Source organism: Oncorhynchus keta, chromosome 4 (genome assembly GCF_023373465.1).
Source record: "Oncorhynchus keta strain PuntledgeMale-10-30-2019 chromosome 4, Oket_V2, whole genome shotgun sequence".
Classification (NCBI taxonomy): domain Eukaryota; kingdom Metazoa; phylum Chordata; class Actinopteri; order Salmoniformes; family Salmonidae; genus Oncorhynchus; species Oncorhynchus keta.
In genome coordinates this window covers 70,427,099-70,448,598 of record NC_068424.1, presented here as the reverse complement: position 1 = coordinate 70,448,598, position 21,500 = coordinate 70,427,099, and the positions used below count along the sequence as shown (strand labels likewise).

Below are 21,500 nucleotides of genomic sequence, written 5' to 3'. Positions count from 1 at the left end.
TCTGAAGTTTGCTAGAGAGCATTTGGATGATCCAGAAGAAGATTGGAGAATGTCATATGGTCAGATGAAACCAAAATAGAACTTTTTGGTAAAAACTCAACTCGTCGTGTTTGGAGGACAAAGAATGCCGAGTTGCATCCAACGAACACCATACCTACTGTGAAGCATGGGGGTGGAAACATCGGGCTTTGGAGCTGTTTTTCTGCAAAGGGACCAGGACGACTGATCCGTGTAAAGGAAAGAATGAATGGGGCCATGTATCGTGAGATGTTGAGTGAAAACCTCTTTCCATCAGCAAGGGCATTGAAGATGAAACGTGGCTGGGTCTTTCAGCATGATTATGATCCCAAACACACCGCCCGGGCAACGAAGGAGTGGCTTCGTAAGAAGCATTTCAAGGTCCTGGAGTGGCCTAGCCAGTCTCCAGATCTCAACCCCATAGAAAATCTTTGGAGGGAGTTGAAAGTCTGTGTTGCCCAGCAACAGCCCCAAAACATCACTGCTCTAGAGGAGATCTACATGTAGGAATGGGCCAAAATACCAGCAACAGTGTGTGAAAACCTTGTGAAGACTTACAGAAAACGTTTGACCTCTGTCATTGCCAACAAAGGGTATATAACAAAGTATTGAGATACACTTTTGTTATTGATCAAATACTTAGTTTCCACCATAATTTGCAAATAAATTAATTCACAATCCTACAATGTGATTTTCTGGATTTATTTTCTCATTTTGTTTGTCATAGTTGAAGTGTACCTATGATGAAAATTACAGGCCTCTCTCGTCTTTTTAAGTGGGAGAACTTGCACAATTGGTGGCTGACTAAATACTTTTTTGCCCCACTGTATATCCATCCAGAACATTAAAGTATATTTATTCTCTATTTCTAACAGATAAACTCTGGTTATCATTCTGGGGTTGTGGGTTGAGGAGGTTTGAGGCCGTTGCTTCATTCTCAGCGGTGAGAAACCATGCAGGATTAAGACAATCGGATCATTATCAAACTCCCTGATTTAGGGTTTAGGGTTATGTTGGGTGTATGGGGTTGCTAGCCTCGCAAGCTTAATCAATTCTGTATGCTTGCAGGAACAGGCAGGCTCGCGAGGCTAAGGGGTTGCAAGTCTGAATAGTATCTGTAGCTTTCATATGTTTTTTGGGGGTGGGGTGTACCTCTCACACCGGAGAGGATAGAGCCAGACCAGGCAGGCTGGTGTGGAGAGGACGTTTTGGGGTGTTTCAGGGCCAGGTCATGTTAGGAGACAGGGGTCAGGGGTTAAAAGTGGTCTGAGCCTTTCACAGGGTCCGTCGGTCAAATCAAAATCACACTCTCTCTCTCAACACTGACATGCAGGCTGCATCCAGAATGGCTTCCTAAGTGCACTGTATAAAGAATTAGGTTGCCATTTCAAACTAAACTCAGTCCCATCGTGGTTTATGTAGATTCTAGGTCCTTGGGGCTCTGTTCTTTGTTTTCTTCTCTGCCTGTCTGCTTTCAGAGACCACTCCGACAACAGCTATGTGATATTACTCTGTATGTTTCTATTCCCTTGGGTTTATATTGGCAAAATCAGCAGAGTGCACTTTACAATGATGTACTTCAGCATGATGTAGCACTGCCTCTCTTACATGAGGGATGCCTGTGATTTCCCTCCTGTATTACCATGGCTATATCAGCATGATCACCATCATACCTTAGCTTTACATCACTGCAAAACAACCTCACAGATGAGTCGAGGGAAATAAACAGTGAATTTTACGCTCTCTTCAAAGAACACACATGCCTACTTGTATTGCTTAGAGGTACTGCGTACAGTGGCTTGCGAAAGTATTCACCCCCCTTGGCATTTTTCCTATTTTGTTGCCTTGCAACCTTGAATTAAAATAGATTTTTGGGGGGTTTGTATCATTTGATTTACACAACATGCCTAACACTTTGAAGATGCAAAATCTTTTTTAAATTGTGAAACAAACAAGAAATAAGACAACAAAAAAATGAAAACTTGAGTGTGCATAACTCTTCAACCCCCCCAAAGTCAATACATTGTGGAGTCACCTTTTGCAGCAATTACAGCTGCAAGTCTCTTGGGGTATGTCTCTATAAGCTTGGCACATCTAGCCAATGGGATTTTTGCCCATTCTTCAAGGCAAAACTGCTCCAGCTCCTTCAAGTTGGATGGGTTCCGCTGGTGTACAGCAATCTTTAAGTCATACCACAGATTCTCAATTGGATTGAGGTCTGGGCTTTGACTAGACCATTCCAAGACATTTAAATGTTTCCCCTTAAACCACTCGAGTGTCGCTTTAGCAGTATGCTTAGGGTTATTTTCCTGCTGGAAGGTGAACCTCTGTCCCGGTCTCAAATCTCCAGAAGACTGAAACAGGTTTCCCTCAAGAATTTCCCTTTATTTAGTGCCATCCATCATTCCTTCAATTCTGACCAGTTTCCCAGTCCCTGCTGATGAAAAACATCCCCACAGAATGATTCTGCCACCACCATGCTTTACTGTGGGGATGTTGTTCTCGGGGTGATGAGAGTTGTTGGGTTTGCGTCAGACATAGCATTTTCCTTGATGGCCAAAAACCTCGATTTTAGTCTCATCTGACCAGAGTACCTTCTTCCATATGTTTGGGGAGTATCCCAAATTCCCTTTGGCGAACACCAAACATGTTTGCTTATTTTTTTCTGGCCACTCTTCCGTAAAGCCCAGCTCGGTGGAGTGTACGACTTAAAGTGGTCCTATGGACAGATACTCCAATCTCCGCTGTGGAGCTTCGCAGCTACTTCAAGGTTATCTTTGGTCTCTTTGTTGCCTTTCTTATTAATGCCCTCCTTGCCTGGTCCGTGAGTTTTTGTGAGCAGCCCTCTATTGGCAGGGTTGTTGTGGTGCAATATTTGTTAAGCATTTTTATAATGGATTTAATGGTGCTCTGTAGGATTTTCAAAGTTGTGGATATTTTTTTTATAACCTAACCCTGATCTGATTCTCCACAACTTTGTCCCTGACCTTTTTGGAGAGCTCCTTGGTCTTTATAGTGCCGCTTGCTTGGTGGTGCCCCTTGCTTAGTGGCGTTGCAGACTCTGGGGCCTTTCAGAACAGGTGTATATATACTGAGATCATGTGACAGATCATGTGACACTTAGATTGCACACAGGTGGACTTTATTTGACTAATTATGTGACTTCTGAAGGTAATTGGTTGCACCAGATCTTATTTAGGGAATTCATATCAAAGGGGGTGAATACATAATACATATTTTTATTTCACTTCACCAATTTGGACTATTTTGTGTATATCCATTACATGAAATCCAAATAAAAATCCATTTCAATTACAGGTTGTAATGCAACAAAATAGGACAAACGCCAAGGGGGGTGAATCATTTGGCAAGGCACTGTATGTGGCTGATGTTCTGCAACAAGGAGCAGGCAGCATATGTTATTGGGTATAACACCATATGACCTCTAGCATGTTTACAATGTTATTTGATTTAACGACCGTAAACCCCACTGTTTCACCTCAACCATCAAGGTTAGTAGTTAATTCACTCATTGGCCACATTATGGAGAGAACATCAGTGTGGGGAGAGAGAGAGAGAGAGAGAGAGAGAGAGAGAACAGTGATTGGCTCCCAGAGAGAGAAAGAGACAGAGAGAAATGGATTTTGAGTCCACCAATCTCAGTCACTATACTAATGAGAACCAGTGGCATGTCTAAGTAGTAAACTGAGAGCGATAGTTTGATATATCAGGGCTGGTCTGGGAACAGACTTTACAGGGCTTCTGTAGTTTCAGACTGGTCTTGGATCAGGGGATTTGAGGAGGATGTGAGGAGTGTTTGGGGTATAAGGACTGGTCTAGGATCAGGGGTTTTGACAAGGATGTGAGGAGTGTTTAGGGTTTAAGGACTGGTCTAGGATCAGGGGTTTTGACAAGGATGTGAGGAGTGTTTGGTGTATAAGGACTGGTCTAGGATCAGGGGTTTTATTCGGGTGTGTTTGGGGGTATAAGGACTGAGTTATAGTGTGTGACTGACCTTGCGTCCGGAGTCGTTGCTGCCACACTCTCCTTTATCGTACCACCATTTGTTCTTTAGTTTGTCTAAGACGGCCTGCTCATTGAGCTTCAACACGGCTAGGTTTACCGGGATCCTGCATGTACACCACACCCAGGACAGGGCAGGGCCATAACATAAATAACATAGCATAACATATGTTATCTTATGTCAGTCATTCAGAACATGTCCAATCATATACCACATCTACGCATCAAGGTTTACTGCAATTTAGCTGTGTCACTGGTTAGAAGTTGGAAACCTCACACACACGTTCACTCACAGGCAAATACATAAAGTAAACAGGAACATCATCAGGAACACACATGTACATCAGAGTCAAAGTGATATGTGTTAATACTCCATCTCTCCCTACTGTACTGTACGGTAGTAGATGTGTATTACTGTATCACTTTGGGTAACCGGCACACCAGCTGTGAACCCTCTGTTCCGGAACACGACACGTCAGAAAATATTCTGATTCTGGAGTCTATTCCCCTTTAAAAGCTGTAGGAGCATCTCGGTAGTAGGAGGTTCTTGGGGACAGAGATACAAAAAAAAACAATTCTGTTCTTTGTGTGTGTGTGTGAAGTCTTCAGTGTATCAGCTTGACAGGGATCCTACGCATGAATGCATGCTATCCTTACTTATTTATGAGAACAGGGCAAAATACAAACTGTGCCAATTCCAGACACCCTCCTCCCAGAAGGACTTGAGTAGATTATCTTGGCTAGAGAGAGAGTATGATGTCACTCTGTAGTTTTAAGTTGGCCCCTACACACAGAGTTGAAGCACTTGTTACCCTTTGCGTTGAAGTCTGGGCCATAGACCTATCCATGGCTAGGAAGAGATAAAATATAATGTGTCTCTCGTGTTTTAATCCCTCCCCCTCCCTTCACCCACCATACAGAGTTGTCAGGAAGTGTAGCCATCCAGAGTGTCTCAGCAGCTTTGTGATTGGCCGGTTACCCCCCTGGTGGATCAGCGTGGTTGGTTGAAACAGGGTTCTGACCTTGGAGTCCCCGCCCCCGCTGCCACACTCGCCCTTGTCGTACCACCATTTGTTTTTCAGTTTGTCCAACAGGCCTTGCTCGTTGAGTTTTAACACGGCCAGGTTAACAGGGTTTCTTTAGAACGATAATAGATACAATCAGAACGGGGTCAGTTTTCCTGGGTTAGGAAATACTACTGTATATTATGGACAGGTATATAAATATGTATTTATAGACTGAGTGATTATGAAAATGTTGGAGCTATATTTTAATAATGATAACTGGGTTAGCATTTGAAAGAGTATATGGACAGGTAGGTAAGTAGTCTGTACACTGGTTATGATTATGAATGTTGAATCGCTAGATTACACCACCTGCTTGGCTTAGCTTATGGCGATATATGGAGTGAATATACTATGGAGCAGGGTTGATCTTGAGTTTGGACATTCTAAATGCTTGATATACAGTATATTACTTATATATCTCAATGGACAGAAATGCTTGCTGGCCATACTTGAGTCAGGTTTAACCACATAGAGGACAGGGCCTCTTAGAGGAGGGAGAGAGCAGATATCATGGAGAGATGCTTCAGATTTGGAAGCCTACCTGTCTGTCTGTACATGTTCATGTCCTTTCAATGTTTCCACTATGAAAATGGAGAACTATCACAGTTCCATTCACTTCATACAAATATGCTTAGTTGTTGAGTGTCAAAATTCAATTTAGAGTTTCTCTTACTCCTTCCTTAGCTGATAATTGACTCTAGGATAGAAAGAAGACCACCAACTAGCTCAGCAAACTCAACTACCACATCCATATCTATAGCACCTCTCTCTCTCTCTCTCTCTCTCTCTCTCTCTCTCTCTCTCTCTCTCTCTCTCTCTCTCTCTCTCTAGACATGGATGTTTATGTGTTCAAGTACAGTATATAACAATTTACCCTGTTGGTGGGTTAGAGGTTGAGTAGATGAAGCAGCAGAGTGCTTGGTGATGGGTTAGAGGTTAGAGGTGGAGTCGATGAAGCAGGAGAGTGCTTGGTGGTGGGTTAAAGGTTAGAGGTCGAGTAAATGAGATGGCAGAGTGTTTAGTGGTGGGTTAGAGGTTAGAGGTGGAGTAGATGAGGTGGCAGAGGGCTTGGTGGTGGTTTAGAGATCGAGTAGATGAGGTGGCAGAGTGCTTGGTGGTGGGTTAGAGGTTAGAGGTCGAGTAAATGAGATGGCAGAGTGCTTGGTGGTGGTTTAGAGGTCTAGTAGATGAGGTGGCAGAGTGCTTGGTGGTGGGTTAGAGGTTAGATGTGGAGTAGATGAGGTGGCAGAGGGCTTGGTGGTGGTTTAGAGGTCGAGTAGATGAGGCGGCAGAGTGCTTGGTGGTGGGTTAGAGGTCGAGTAAATGAGATGGCAGAGTGCTTGGTGGTGGGTTAGAGGTTAGATGTGGAGTAGATGAGGCGGCAGAGGGATTGGTGGTGGGTTAGAGGTCAAGTAAATGAGGCGGCAGAGTGCTTGGTGGTGGGTTAGAGGTTAGAGGTCGAGTAGATGAGGTGGCAGAGGGCTTGGTGGTGGTTTAGAGATCTAGTAGATGAGGCGGCAGAGTGCTTGGTGGTGGGTTAGAGGTTAGAGGTCGAGTAGATGAGGTGGCAGAGGGCTTGGTGGTGGTTTAGAGGTTAGAGGTCTAGTAGATGAGGTGGCAGAGGGCTTGGTGGTGGTTTAGAGGTCTAGTAGATGAGGCGGCAGAGTGCTTGGTGGTGGGTTAGAGGTTAGAGGTCGAGTAGATGAGGTGGCAGAGGGCTTGGTGGTGGTTTAGAGGTCTAGTAGATGAGGTGGCAGAGGGCTTGGTGGTGGTTTATAGGTCTAGTAGATGAGGTGGCAGAGGGCTTGGTGGTGGTTTAGAGGTCTAGTAGATGAGGTGGCAGAGGGCTTGGTGGTGGTTTAGAGGTCTAGTAGATGAGGTGGCAGAGGGCTTGGTGGTGGTTTAGAGGTCTAGTAGATGAGGTGGCAGAGGGCTTGGTGGTGGTTTAGAGGTCTAGTAGATGAGGTGGCAGAGGGCTTGGTGGTGGTTTAGAGGTCTAGTAGATGAGGTGGCAGAGGGCTTGGTGGTGGTTTAGAGGTCTAGTAGATGAGGTGGCAGAGGGCTTGGTGGTGGTTTAGAGGTCTAGTAGATGAGGTGGCAGAGGGCTTGGTGGTGGTTTAGAGGTCTAGTAGATGAGGTGGCAGAGGGCTTGGTGGTGGTTTAGAGGTCTAGTAGATGAGGTGGCAGAGGGCTTGGTGGTGGTTTAGAGGTCTAGTAGATGAGGTGGCAGAGGGCTTGGTGTGGTTTAGAGGTCTAGTAGATGAGGTGGCAGAGGGCTTGGTGGTGGTTTAAAGGTCTAGTAGATGAGGTGGCAGAGGGCTTGGTGGTGGTTTAGAGGTCTAGTAGATGAGGTGGCAGAGGGCTTGGTGGTGGTATGCCGATATAAGGCAGGAATGGGGTTAAAACAGGAGTGGATTTTCCCAACAGCCTTCGTAACTTAAGAAGTATGTTACAGTATTTCTGGAATCAAGCCACTTGTCGAACAGCTTGTTGAATTGCTAGATTACACCACCTGCTTGGCTAAGCCTATGGCGATATATGGAGTGAATATACTATGGAGCAGAGTTGATCTTGTGTTTAGACATTCTAAATGCTTGATATAGAGTATATTACTTATATATCTTGTCGAACAGCAAAGGGCTTCAGCTTCATTTTACAAATGTAATTTGTTAATCCATACCATAACAGATGTAGACTACCAGCAAATATAGATTGTATAATAGTTATTATCTCACACCTAGTGCAGCTGTGTTGGGAGATAACATACCACTTGAGTTATCAAGGCTATAGCAGACCCACCCGAGAACAGTACATTGTACAGAACACATCAGGGATGGAGCGAGGACAGGGTCAAAACACAACAGTAAACATCAGGGATGGAGCGAGGACAAGGTCAAAACACAACAGTAAACATCAGGGATGGAGCGAGGACAAGGTCAAAACACAACAGTAAACATCAGGGATGGAGCGAGGACAAGGTCAAAACACAACAGTAAACATCAGGGATGGAGCGAGGACAAGGTCAAAACACAACAGTAAACATCAGGGATGGAGCGAGGACAAGGTCAAAACACAACAGTAAACATCAGGGATGGAGCGAGAACAAGGTCAAAACACAACAGTAAACATCAGGGATGGAGCGAGGACAAGGTCAAAACACAACAGTAAACATCAGGGATGGAGCGAGGACAAGGTCAAAACACAACAGTAAACATCAGGGATGGAGCGAGGACAAGGTCAAAACACAACAGTAAACATCAGGGATGGAGCGAGGACAAGGTCAAAACACAACAGTAAACATCAGGGATGGAGCGAGGACAGGGTCAAAACACAACAGTAAACATCAGGGATGGAGCGAGGACAAGGTCAAAACACAACAGTAAACATCAGGGATGGAGCGAGGACAAGGTCAAAACACAACAGTAAACATCAGGGATGGAGCGAGGACAAGGTCAAAACACAACAGTAAACATCAGGGATGGAGCGAGGACAAGGTCAAAACACAACAGTAAACATCAGGGATGGAGCGAGGACAAGGTCAAAACACAACAGTAAACATCAGGGATGGAGCGAGGACAAGGTCAAAACACAACAGTAAACATCAGGGATGGAGCGAGGACAGGGTCAAAACACAACAGTAAACATCAGGGATGGAGCGAGGACAAGGTCAAAACACAACAGTAAACATCAGGGATGGAGCGAGGACAAGGTCAAAACACAACAGTAAACATCAGGGATGGAGCGAGGACAAGGTCAAAACACAACAGTAAACATCAGGGATGGAGCGAGGACAGGGTCAAAACACAACAGTAAACATCAGGGATGGAGCGAGGACAGAGTCAAAACACAACAGTAAACATCAGGGATGGAGCGAGGACAGGGTCAAAACACAACAGTAAACATCAGGGATGGAGCGAGGACAGGGTCAAAACACAACAGTAAACATCAGGGATGGAGCGAGGACAAGGTCAAAACACAACAGTAAACATCAGGGATGGAGCGAGGACAGGGTCAAAACACAACAGTAAACATCAGGGATGGAGCGAGGACAGGGTCAAAACACAACAGTAAACATCAGGGATGGAGCGAGGACAAGGTCAAAACACAACAGTAAACATCAGGGATGGAGCGAGGACAGGGTCAAAACACAACAGTAGGGTCAAAACACAACAGTAAACATCAGGGATGGAGCGAGGACAGGGTCAAAACACAACAGTAAACATCAGGGATGGAGCGAGGACAGGGTCAAAACACAACAGTAAACATCAGGGATGGAGCGAGGACAAGGTCAAAACACAACAGTAAACATCAGGGATGGAGCGAGGAGGACAGGGTCAAAACACAACAGTAAACATCAGGGATGGAGCGAGGACAAGGTCAAAACACAACAGTAAACATCAGGGATGGAGCGAGGACAGGGTCAAAACACAACAGTAAACATCAGGGATGGAGCGAGGACAAGGTCAAAACACAACAGTAAACATCAGGGATGGAGCGAGGACAAGGTCAAAACACAACAGTAAACATCAGGGATGGAGCGAGGACAGGGTCAAAACACAACAGTAAACATCAGGGATGGAGCGAGGACAAGGTCAAAACACAACAGTAAACATCAGGGATGGAGCGAGGACAGGGTCAAAACACAACAGTAAACATCAGGGATGGAGCGAGGACAGGGTCAAAACACAACAGTAAACATCAGGGATGGAGCGAGGACAAGGTCAAAACACAACAATTCTTCAGGATAACAACAGTAGAGATCCTGTCAAATGAAGAGCTGTTAATGTAGAAATTTTGAGAGATCAATTCAATCAAACTGGCATCGTATCTCATATTGACTGTACTGAAGTAATAGTGCAGAAGGGTTTCAGACACCGTGAGAATATTCAGTAGACTCCCCTCACAGGTATATGCTTAAAGATTCTGAACGTTCCCTGTGTGAGAACAAAGATACTGTCACCAGGCAACACCTCTAAGGCACATTTGATTGAACAGATCTCTCAGTAAACAAAAAAGGGGGTCATCACTAATTTCTGAATCGGAAAGAGAAGAAATACACATTTTATAATTGTCATGGCTTCATTTGTCCATATCTTGAGTGGCTGGCCAGAACAATGGCATCTCAATGAAGGAGACCATTCAGTCTGAAAATGTCTCAGACTCCCTTACAAAACATTATCTGAGTAATTTTCTTCTCTGTCAATTTCAGACATCTGTGAATACCACCGATCACTCTCAGTGTGTGTGAGTGTGTGTGTGTGTGTGAGTGAGAGAGAGAGAGAGAGAGAGAGAGAGAGAGAGAGAGAGAGAGAGAGAGAGAGAGAGAGAGAGAGAGAGAGAGAGAGAGAAATTGAAGTGAGAGAAATTGAAGTGAGAGAAAGAAATTCATTGTGAGTAGGGACCTTCGCTTCGTGCAGGCAGCCTACTGAGAAAGTCCACTAAATGACTATTCAATGACATTAAATAGGAGACTTCTCTCCCCATAGGAGGCTTCTCATTAAAATAAATGCAATCTCCCCATAGGAGGCTTCTCATTAAAATAAATGCTATCTCCCCATAAGAGGCTTCTCATTTAAATAAATTGAGATGATTATGGTTGAATTCAAAGATCCACATGACTCCTGCAAGATCTTTCTGGAACAGAATACATGTACGACATGGACTGTAGTCATGAAAGGTGAGGTTAGGCGGGTGTTGTCTGCTTTAGCTGTTATAAAATAATCATTCATAATAATACAAATAATGCCCCCCTCCCGCCCCCCAAAAAACAGTTTTTCTAATCTTTTCACAAATAAAGCCTGACAACATCAGTCTGAGAGAGAAGAGAGGAGAAGAGAATAAAGAGAGGAGAAGAGAGGAGAACAAGGGAGAGAGAAGAGATGAGAGAGGAGAAGAGAGGAGGGAGGAGAAGACAGGAGAGGAGAACAGAGACGAGAAGAAAGAACAGGGGAGAGAGAAGAGATGAGAGAGGAGAAGAGAGGAGGGAGGAGAAGACAGGAGAGGAGAACAGAGACGAGAAGAAAGAACAGGGGAGAGAGAAGAGATGAGAGAGGAGAAGAGAGGAGGGAGGAGAAGACAGGAGAGGAGAACAGAGATGAGAAGAAAGAACAGGGGAGAGAGAAGAGATGAGAGAGGAGAAGAGAGGAGAAGAGAGGAGAAGAGAGGAGGGAGGAGAAGAGAGGAGAACAGAGGAGGGGGAGAAGAGAGGAGAACAGAGGAGAGAGAAGCGAGAAGAGAGAAGAGAGGAGAGAGGAGAAAAGAGGAGAGACTAGAAGAGAGGAGAACAGGGGAGAGAGAAGAGATGAGAGAAGACAAGAGAGTAGATAAGAGAACAGAAGAGAGAATAGAAGAGAAGAAAGGAGAGTTGAGGGGGGTAGAGGAGAGGAAAGGAAAGGAATATAAGTGTTTCTGAAGGAGGGAGGAAAGAAAGGGGGGGGGGTCAGATTTCCACAGACCACTTCTGTAAGCACTCAGAGTGCGGTCAGCCTGACCAAGCCCTGGGGGGAGGATGTCAAGGACTTAGCAAGGCTTTAGCTCGCACAGACACAGAGATATTCAGCTCTGCAGTAGTCATAGAGGTTACACAGACAGAGATATTCAGCTCTGCAGTAGTCATAGAGGTTACACAGACAGAGATATTCAGCTCTACAGTAGTCATAGAGGTTACACAGACAGAGATATTCAGCTCTGCAGTAGTCATAGAGGTTACACAGACAGGGATATTCAGCTCTGCAGTAGTCATAGAGGTTACACAGACAGAGATATTCAGCTCTGCAGTAGTCATAGAGGTTACACAGACAGAGATATTCAGCTCTGCAGTAGTCATAGAGGTTACACAGACAGAGATATTCAGCTCTGCAGTAGTCATAGAGGTTACACAGACAGAGATATTCAGCTCTGCAGTAGTCATAGAGGTTACACAGACAGAGATAATCAGCTCTGCAGTAGTCATAGAGGTTACACAGACAGAGATATTCAGCTCTGCAGTAGTCATAGAGGTTACACAGACAGAGATATTCAGCTCTACAGTAGTCATAGAGGTTACACAGACAGAGATATGTGTTCCAAAAGGTGACCTCTATGTCTACAGTCTCAGAAAACAAGGTGCTCTCTAGTACTTAAAATGGTTCTTCGGCAGTAGGAGAACCCTTTTGGGTTCCATGTACTGTAGAACCCTCTGTGAAAAGGATTTTACATGGAACCCAAAATGATTCTACATGGAACAACAAAGGGTTCTTCAAAGGGCTCTCCTATGGGGACAGATTGTAGTCATAGAGGTCACGTCAAGTTTCCATGGTGAAAATATAGACACCTTTTAACATTAGGTTATACATGCTGCTTCTGACACCGATAAACCAGTGGGTCATGCAGGGTCAAGTGTTTGATGTTTATAGTGGTACTCTATTCCCTACATAGTCCACTACCTTTGACCACAATCCTGTGGGCCTTGGTCAAAAGTAGTGCACAATATAGGGAAAAGGGTGCCATTTGGGATGCATCCAGTATCTCCATAAATAAAAGAAAAACATGCAAAACAAAGATGCCTAAGCCATTTCCAGCTCTGAGGCAGAGGTGCAGTTACACGTTAATACCTGAGGGGTGAGCCCTTGGGCGTGGCGATACCGTATCCTTTAGAGTCCAGGTTCCCCCCCACCTTCATGGTGTCACAGGGTTTCCTCTGCTCGATGTACTCGTTCATGGTGGACTCTAACAGGTAGGCGTACTTCCCTTTAGACTTCCTGACCCTCATCACTCCCTCGTCTGTGGTCTTCACAAACACTGAGGGGTCGGCCGACTTCATGTACGACCACATCTTCTCAAACACTGCGATCTTAGACCGCTGGGGAGAGAGGAGGGGTTAGGATTGTGTGTGGGGGAGGGAGATCTGTGTATGTGTGTGTGTGTGGTGGGGGGGGGCATCTGTGTGTATGTGTGTGTCGAGGGGAGGTCTGTGTGTGTGTGTGTGTGTGTGTGTGTGTGTGTGTGTGTGTGTGTGTGTGTGTGTGTGTGTGTGTGTGTGTGTGTGTGTGTGTGTGTGTGTGTGTGTGTGTGTGTGTGCGTGTGTGCGTGTGTGTGTGTATGTGTGCGTGTGTGTATGGGTCGAGGGGAGGTCTGTGTGTGTGTGTGTGTGTGTGTGTGTGTGTGTGTGTGTGTGTGTGTGTGTGTGTGTGTGTGTGTGTGTGTGTGTGTGTGTGTGTGTGTGTGTGTGTGTGTGTGTGTGTGTGTGTGTGTGTGCGTGTGTGTATGGGTCGAGGGGAGGTCTGTGTGTGTGTGTGTGTGTGTGTGCGTGTGTCTGTAAACTACAGGTCTCACCCTGAAGAACTCTTTGGTGGAGCCAGCATCCAGAGTTCCGTAGGCAATCTCAGTCTGTTTAGCCAGGTCCTCAGCACTCTCTATGGGGGACACCATCCTCTCCACTGTGAGGAAAGCAGCTAGGTTGGCCGTGTAGGACGAGATGATGATGAGAGTGAAGAACCACCACACGCCACCCACTATCCGCCCTGACAGAGACCTAGAGGGAGAAACAGCCAGAGACAGGTGTTAGAGGTACCTACACCGACACACACAACCCCTAGGATATGTCCAGCTAGACTTGAAGGGGAGAAGGACATAAAGGAGACCTAAAAAAAATAAAACCATCTGCATAACTCTCCATTAGGACCTCATTCACATGCTTATACATTATAACAAACCAAACCAAAGCCTCTGCCTTTCACATGACTCTGACCTATCTAGCATCACATGACAGTATCCATCCTCCACCCCCAACTCCCTAACAGTACAGCAGGTCTCTGTCTGTGTCTCATCATCAGACACCCTGGTTGTATCCCAAATGAACAACATATTCCCTTCACACAGTGGTCCACTATTTAGGGAATAGGGTGCCATTTGGGATGCACACCCTGCCTCTCTCATACCGTACTTCCATCAAAGCTCTGGGAGAGCTGTGTTAAATGTGCTGAGACGAGATAACTCAGCATCACAAAGGAAGTACACCACATTCACTTCACCTTAAGGAAGTTACCAGCGTGTTTCACGGAGCCACACACATTCACTGGTGGTGTTTAATAATGAGAGGAGGACGAGGAAGCCACTTAGTCACAGCTGTCATTTTGGTATTTGGTATTTATTAGTATCCCCATGAACCGCTGCAAAATCAGCAGCTACTCTTCCTGGGGTCCACATGTAACATGACATAATACATAGTACAGACTAATATAAGTCAAGGACTGAAATACATACATTTATACACATAGCCTACATATCAGTAGATACACACAATATCTAGGTCTAATACATAGAACAGTGCGAATTACAATACAAAATATATATAATGGCTGTCTCTTCATAGTCCCCTTTGTGCAGTAAGGTGTTCTTTTATCTGTTTTGAAACTGGTTTTATTTCTAGCTTTAGTTACCTGGGGAGGCAGAGTTCCATGTAGTCTTGGCACTATTTAATACTGTGTGTTTCCCAGCCATTGTTCTGGACCTGGGGTCTGTGAAAGACCTCTGGTTGCATGTTCTGTGTTGTACCGATGAGAGTCTGAACTGTGTGCCAACTGCTTGAAAGACATATCGGTACCTTCAACACATCAATACCTCGTACAAAGACCGATAGTGATGCAGTCAATCTCTCCTCAACTTTGAGCCAGGAGAGACTGACATGCATGTTACTGACACTTTCCCTTTGTGCACATCTAAGTGTGAAATGTGCTGCTTTTTCTGGACCAACTGCAATTGACCTATGTCCTTCTTTGCCGCACATGACCACACAGCTGGGCAGTAGTCCAGGTGCAACAAAACTAGGGCCTGTAGGACCTGTCTGGTCGACTGAGATGTCAAGAATGCACATTCATGAACAGATCTCTTCCCATTTTTAGCAACCATTGAGTCTATATTTATTATTTTATTTATTTTGAATTCACCTTTATTTAACCAGGTAGGCCAGTTAGGAACAACTGCGACCTGGCCAAGATAAAGTAAAGCAGTGCGACAAAAACAACAACACAGAGTTACACATAAACTAATGTACAGTCAATAACAAAATAGAAAATCTATGGACGGTGTGTGTAAATGTAGTAAGATTAGGGAGGTAAGGCAATAAATAAGCCACAAAGGCGAAATAATTAGAATTTAGCGTTAATACTGGAGTGATAGATGTGCAGAGGATGATGTGCAAGTAGAGATACTGGGGTGCAAAAGAGCAAGACAATAAATAACAATATGGGGATGAGGTAGTTGGTTGTGCTACTTACAGATTGGCTGTGTACAGGTACAGTGATTGGTAAGCTGCTCTGACAGCTGATGCTTAAAGTTAGAGAGGGAGATATAAGTCTCCAGCTTCAGTGATTTTTGCAATTCATTCCAGTCATTGGCAGCAGAGAACTGGAAGGAAATGCGGCCAAAGGAAGTGTTGGCTTTTGGGGATGACCAGTGAAATATACCTGCTGGAGCGCGTGCTATTGGCGGGGGGTGAAATGGTGACCAGTGAGCTGAGATAAGTCGGGGCTTTACCTAGCAAAGACTTATAGATGACCTGGAGCCAGCGGGTTTGGCGACGAATATGTAACGAGGGCCAGCCAACGAGAGCATACAGGGCGCAGTGGTGGGTAGTATATGGGGTTTGGTGACAAAATGGATGGTACTGTGATAGACTACATCCAGTTTGCTGAGTAGATTTCTGGAGGCTATTTTGTAAATTACATCGCCGAAGTCAAGGATCGGTAGGATAGTTTGTTTTACAAGGGTATGTTTGGCAGCATGAGTGAAGGAGACTTTGTTGTGAAATAGGAAGCCAATTCTAGATTTAATTTTGGATTGGAGATGCTTAAAGTGAGTCTGGAAGGAGAGTTTACAGTCTAACCAGACACCTAGGTAATTGTAGTTGTCCACATATTCTAAGTCAGAACTGTCCAGAGTAGTGATGCTAGTCGGGCAGGCGGGTACGGGCAGCGATCGGTTGAAGAGCATGCATTTAGTTTTACTAGCATTTAAAAGCAGTTGGAGGCCACGGAAGGAGAGTTGTATGGCATTGAAGCTTGTTTGGATGTTTGTTAACACAATGTCCAAAGAAGGGCCAGATGCATACAGAATGGTGTCATCTGCGTAGAGGTGGATCAGAGAATCACCAACAGTAAGAGCGATACCATTGATATATACAGAGAAAAGAGTTGGCCCGAGAATTGAACCCTGTGGCACCCCCATAGAGACTGCAAGAGTTCTGGACAGCAGGCCCTCCGATTTGACACACTGAACTCTATCTGAGAAGTAGTTGGTGAACCAGGCGAGGCAGTCATTTGAGAAACCAAGGCAATTGAGTCTGCCGATAAGAATACAGTGATTGAGTCGAAAGCCTTGGCCAGGTCGATGAAGACGGCTGCACAGTACTGTCTTTTATCGATGGCGGTTATGATATCGTTTAGGACCTTGAGCCATGACCAGCTCGGAAAATTGCAGATTGCATAGCGGAGAAGGTAAAGGTGGGATTCGAAATGGTCGGTGATATGTTTGTGAACTTGGCTTTCAAAGATTTTAGAAAGGCAGGGCAGGATGGATATAGCTCTGTAACAGTTTGGGTCGAGAGTGTCTCCCCCTTTGAAGAGTGTGATGACCGTTGCAGGTTTCCAATCTTTGGGGATCTCAGATGATACAAAAGAGTGGTTGAACAGGCTAGTAATAGCCTGTTTTGACCATGACAGCTTACTGTCTAGGGTTACACTCAGCAGTTTAGTCTCCTCAACTTGCTCAATAGCCACATGATTCCATAATAGATCTAAACGAGTTTTAGCGTTGAGCAAGTGATTTGTCCCAAAAATTATGCTTTTAGGTTTTTAGATATTTAACTCCAGCCTATTGCTAGTTACCCATTCTAAGACTGACTGGAGCTTTATGTTACGTGTCTCAGTTATTTATTTTACTGTTGCAGCCTACATGTATGCTGTTGAGTCGTCAGCATACATAGACACAGCCTTTATTCAAGCTCAGTGGAAGGTCATTAGTAAAAACAGAAAACAATAATGTCCCTAGCCGGCTGCCCTGCGGTACACCAAACTCAACTGAATTTGCATGAGAGGCTTCCATTAACGAAAACCCTCTGTGTTCTATTAGATAGGTATTTACCATAATTAGGCAGGGGATGCAAATCCATATCTACGTTTTGTCAGCAATAGGTTATGATCAATTACATTAAAAGTCTAACAAAACAGCTCCCAAAATCTTCTTACTGTCAATTTATTTAAGCCAATGATCAGTCATTGCCGAGCATGTTAAGTGCACTTCCTTATACTTCCTTATACTTCCTTATACACATACTGAAAGTCTGTTGTTCATTTGTTTTCTGTAAAACAACTTCATATTTGATTAAACACAATAAAATTAAAATTAAAATACGTTTGATAAGCACTTGTAACAGGCTGATTGATTGGCTGTTTGAACCAATAAATGGTGCTCTGCTATTCTTGGGTAGTGGAATGTCCTTTGTCTCCCTCCATGTCTGGGGGCACACCGTCTTCTAGGCTTAAATTGAAGATGTGGCAAACAGGAGTTACAATGTATTCCGCTACCAACCTCAACAATTGACCATCCAGGTGACCTATGCCGGGTGATTTGTCCTTATTTATAAATACCAACCATGTTTTCACCTATTCCACACCCACTTTGTGGAACTCAAATTGCAGTGCTCGTCTTTCATTATTTGGTCCATTATGCATGAATATGAAGGCTCAGCATTTGTTGTTGTTGTTTGCTAATCTTGTCAACAAAAAAGTTATTAAAGTGGAGGGCAATATCAAAGGATTTTGTTATGAACAAGCCATCTGCCCCAATGAAAGTATTCCAGAGCTTTTTACTATCATTCTTTATATAATTGTTCTTTGTTCCATAGTATAATTTCTTCTTCTTTTTGTTGAGTTACGGGACTTCTCAAGTTACGGTATGTTTGCCAGTCTACTGTGTCGTCAGACTTATTTGCTATTCCCTTTGCCTCATTGCTCTCAGCTATACAGTTTATACATTCATCTATGCATGGGGATTTGGCAGTTCTAACAGTCTTTCTAGATGGGTACATGCATATCAGTAAGCGGAAGAAGCAATTTCATAAATGCTTCAAGTGCAGCGTCTGGATGTTTCTCATTACACACATCAGACCAACAAATATTTTTCACATCTTTGACATATGAATAATTGCACAACCTCTTGTATGATCGTTTACACACAATTTTAAGTCCAGTCTTTGAAACGTTGTTTTTTGTAAATATATCATCACTATATGCGATGGGTGTGGATACGGCTTTAAAGCAGATTTCTGCAAAAGATGTAAAGATGTGATCAATACGCGTGGATGATTGAGTTCCTGTTCTGTTTGTAAATACCATGGTAGGTTGTGTAACGAGAGTCAGGAAGCAGGTTCAGGGAGTGTTTTAATAAAATGAACAAAACATAATATAAAACAAGAACGTCGAACAACGCACAGACCAGAAACAGAAACAATGACGCCTGGGGAAGGAACCAAAGGGAGATACATATATAGGGAAGGAACCAAAGGGAGGGACATATATAGGGAAGGAACCAAAGGGAGGGACATATATAGGGAAGGAACCAAAGGGAGATACATATATAGGGAAGGAACCAAAGGGAGGGACATATATAGGGAAGGAACCAAAAGGAGGGACATATATAGGGAAGGAACCAAAGGGAGGGACATATATAGGGAAGGAACCAAAGGGAGGGACATATATAGGGAAGGAACCAAAGGGAGGGACATATATAGGGAAGGAACCAAAGGGAGGGACATATATAGGGAAGGAACCAAAGGGAGATACATATATAGGGAAGGAACCAAAGGGAGGGACATATAGGGAAGGAACCAAAGGGAGGGAAGGGAAGGAACCAAAGGGAGGGACATATATAGGGAAGGAACCAAAGGGAGGGACATATATAGGGAAGGAACCAAAGGGAGGGACATATATAGGGAAGGAACCAAAGGGAGATACATATATAGGGAAGGAACCAAAGGGAGGGACATATATAGGGAAGGAACCAAAGGGAGGGACATATATAGGGAAGGAACCAAAGGGAGATACATATATAGGGAAGGAACCAAAGGGAGGGACATATATAGGGAAGGAACCAAAGGGAGGGACATATATAGGGAAGGAACCAAAGGGAGATACATATATAGGGAAGGAACCAAAGGGAGGGACATATATAGGGAAAGAACCAAAGGGAGGGACATATATAGGGAAGGAACCAAAGGGAGATACATATATAGGGAAGGAACCAAAGGGAGGGACATATATAGGGCAGGTAATCAAGGAGGTGATGGAGTCCAGGTGAGTCTGACGACGCACAGGTGTGTGTAATGATGGTTACAGGTGTGCACCATAACGAGCAGCCTGGTGACCTAGAGGCCGGAGAGGGAGCACACGTGACAGGTTGACTGATGACTTGAACCAGATTGCAGACACTGGTTACAGTTTGAAGCTTATTTTTGAGTGGGCAGCTTGATGATATCAAGTCAATATTTCGGTCATCCAAAATATATATAGTGGGGCAAAAAAGTATTTAGTCAGCCACCAATTGTGCAAGTTCTCCCACTTAAAAAGATGAGAGAGGCCTGTAATTTTCATCATAGGTACACTTCAACTATGACAGACAAAATGAGAAAAAAAATCCAGAAAATCACATTGTAGGACTTTTAATGAATTTATTTGCCAAATATGGTGGAAAACAAGTATTTGGTCACCTACAAACAAGCAAGATTTCTGGCTCTCACAGACATGTAACTTCTTCTTTAAGAGGCTCCTCTGTCCTCCACTTGCTACCTGTATTAATGGCACCTGTTTGAACTTTTTATCAGTATAAAAGACACCTGTCCACAACCTCAAACAGTCACACTCCATACTCCACTATGGCCAACAGCAAAGAGCTGTCAAAGGACACCAGAAACAAAATTGTAGACCTGCACCAGGCTGGGAAGACTGAATCTGCAATAGGTAAGCAGCTTGGTTTGAAGAATTCAACTGTGGGAGCAATTATTAGGAAATGGAAGACATACAAGACCACTGATAATCTCCCTCGATCTGGAGTTCCACGCAAGATCTCTCCCCGTGGGGTCAAAATGATCACAAGAACGGTGAGCAAAAATCCCAGAACCATACGGGGGGACCTAGTGAATGACCTGCAGAGAGCTGGGACCAAAGTAACAAAGCCTACCATCAGTAACACACTATGCCGCCAGGGACTCAAATCCTGCAGTGCCAGAAGTGTCGCCCTGCTTAACCCAGTACATGTCCAGGCCCGTCTGAAGTTTGCTAGAGAGCATTTGGATGATCCAGAAGAAGATTGGGAGAATGTCATATGGTCAGATGAAACCAAAATAGAACTTCTTGGTAAAAACACAACACGTCGTGTTTGGAGGACAAAGAATGCTGAGGTGCATCCAAAGAACACCATACCTACTGTGAAGCATGGGGGTGGAAACATCATGCTTTGGGGCTGTTTTTCTGCAAAGGGACGAGGACGACTGATCCGTGTAAAGGAAAGAATGAAACGTGGCTGGGTCTTTCAGCGTGACAATGATCCCAAACACACCACCCGGGCAACGAAGGAGTGGCTTCGTAAGAAGCATTTCAAGGTCCTGGAGTGGCCTAGCCAGTCTGCAGATCTCAACCCCATAGAAAATCTTTGGAGGGAGTTGAAAGTCTGTGTTGCCCAGCAACAGCCCCAAAACATCACTGCTCTAGAGGAGATCTGCATGGAGGAATGGGCCAAAATACCAGCAACAGTGTGTGAAAACCTTGTGAAGACTTACAGAAAATGTTTGACCTCTGTCATTGCCAACAAAGGGTATATAACAAAGTATTGAGATAAACTTTTGTTATTGACCAAATACTTTATTTTCCACCATCATTTGCAAATAAATTCATAAAAAATCCTACAATGTGATTTTCTGGATTTTTTTTCTAATTTTGTCTGTCATAGTTGAAGTGTACCTATGATGAAAATTACAGGCCTCTCTCATCTTTGTAAGTGGAATAACTTGCACAATTGGTGGCTGACTAAATACTTTTTTGCCCCACTGTACCTCTCTGTTGATATCACAAACATTATCCAACATTTCACACATATACAGTAGTCCAAATACTGACTTTTAGCACTTTGCGGTCTATAGCCACTTTCTACGACAATAGGCTTTAGGTAAGGCAGATGAACCTGTAGCCATATTACTTCCACATCATCTGACATGAGATGTTCTCTCAGCCAAGCAGGAATATGACTCTGGACATACATGGCAACAACTCCTCCATTGGCATTTCTATCTTTCCTGTATATTCTATAACCATGTCTGAATCATCCAAGGAATTATCTAAGTGTGTTTCAGAGATGGCCAGA

The 21,500-nt window shown here is 44.2% G+C and overlaps 1 protein-coding gene and 1 long non-coding RNA gene across 27 annotated transcripts in view; one reads left to right on the top strand and one right to left on the bottom strand.

Moving 5' to 3' along the window:
* Window positions 1-21,500, bottom strand: part of LOC118377818 (glutamate receptor 1-like) — a 242,301-nt gene that overhangs the window by 7,501 nt on the left and 213,300 nt on the right. For 4 of the 11 annotated variants that reach the window (XR_008128737.1, XR_008128754.1, XM_052514427.1 and 1 more), the window contains exons 12-13: window positions 13,422-13,620; window positions 12,701-12,948 (exon numbers count right to left, since the gene is read on the bottom strand). Coding sequence is in view for 8 of the 11 variants with exons in the window: in XM_052514427.1 (XP_052370387.1) it covers window positions 12,701-12,948; window positions 13,422-13,620 (447 nt within the window). In the remaining 3 variants the exon portion in view is untranslated. Of the gene's footprint in view, window positions 1-4,033; window positions 4,149-4,954; window positions 5,179-12,700; window positions 12,949-13,421; window positions 13,621-21,500 lie in introns of all 11 variants that reach the window. The other 7 variants (XM_052514396.1, XM_052514404.1, XM_052514407.1 and 4 more) reach the window with 4 other exon arrangements.
* LOC127927728 (uncharacterized) lies at window positions 7,189-12,694 on the top strand. Of its 16 annotated transcripts, none has more exons than XR_008128775.1 (4): window positions 7,189-7,331; window positions 7,417-7,957; window positions 8,388-8,903; window positions 9,485-12,694. It is a non-coding gene; the product is annotated as an uncharacterized LOC127927728 (long non-coding RNA). The 16 variants fall into 16 exon arrangements; XR_008128829.1 differs by lacking the exons at window positions 7,189-7,331; window positions 7,417-7,957 and adding exons at window positions 8,020-8,172; window positions 8,216-8,387 and having other exon boundaries at window positions 8,474-8,903; XR_008128839.1 differs by lacking the exons at window positions 7,189-7,331; window positions 7,417-7,957 and adding an exon at window positions 8,020-8,172 and having other exon boundaries at window positions 8,216-8,430; window positions 8,689-8,903.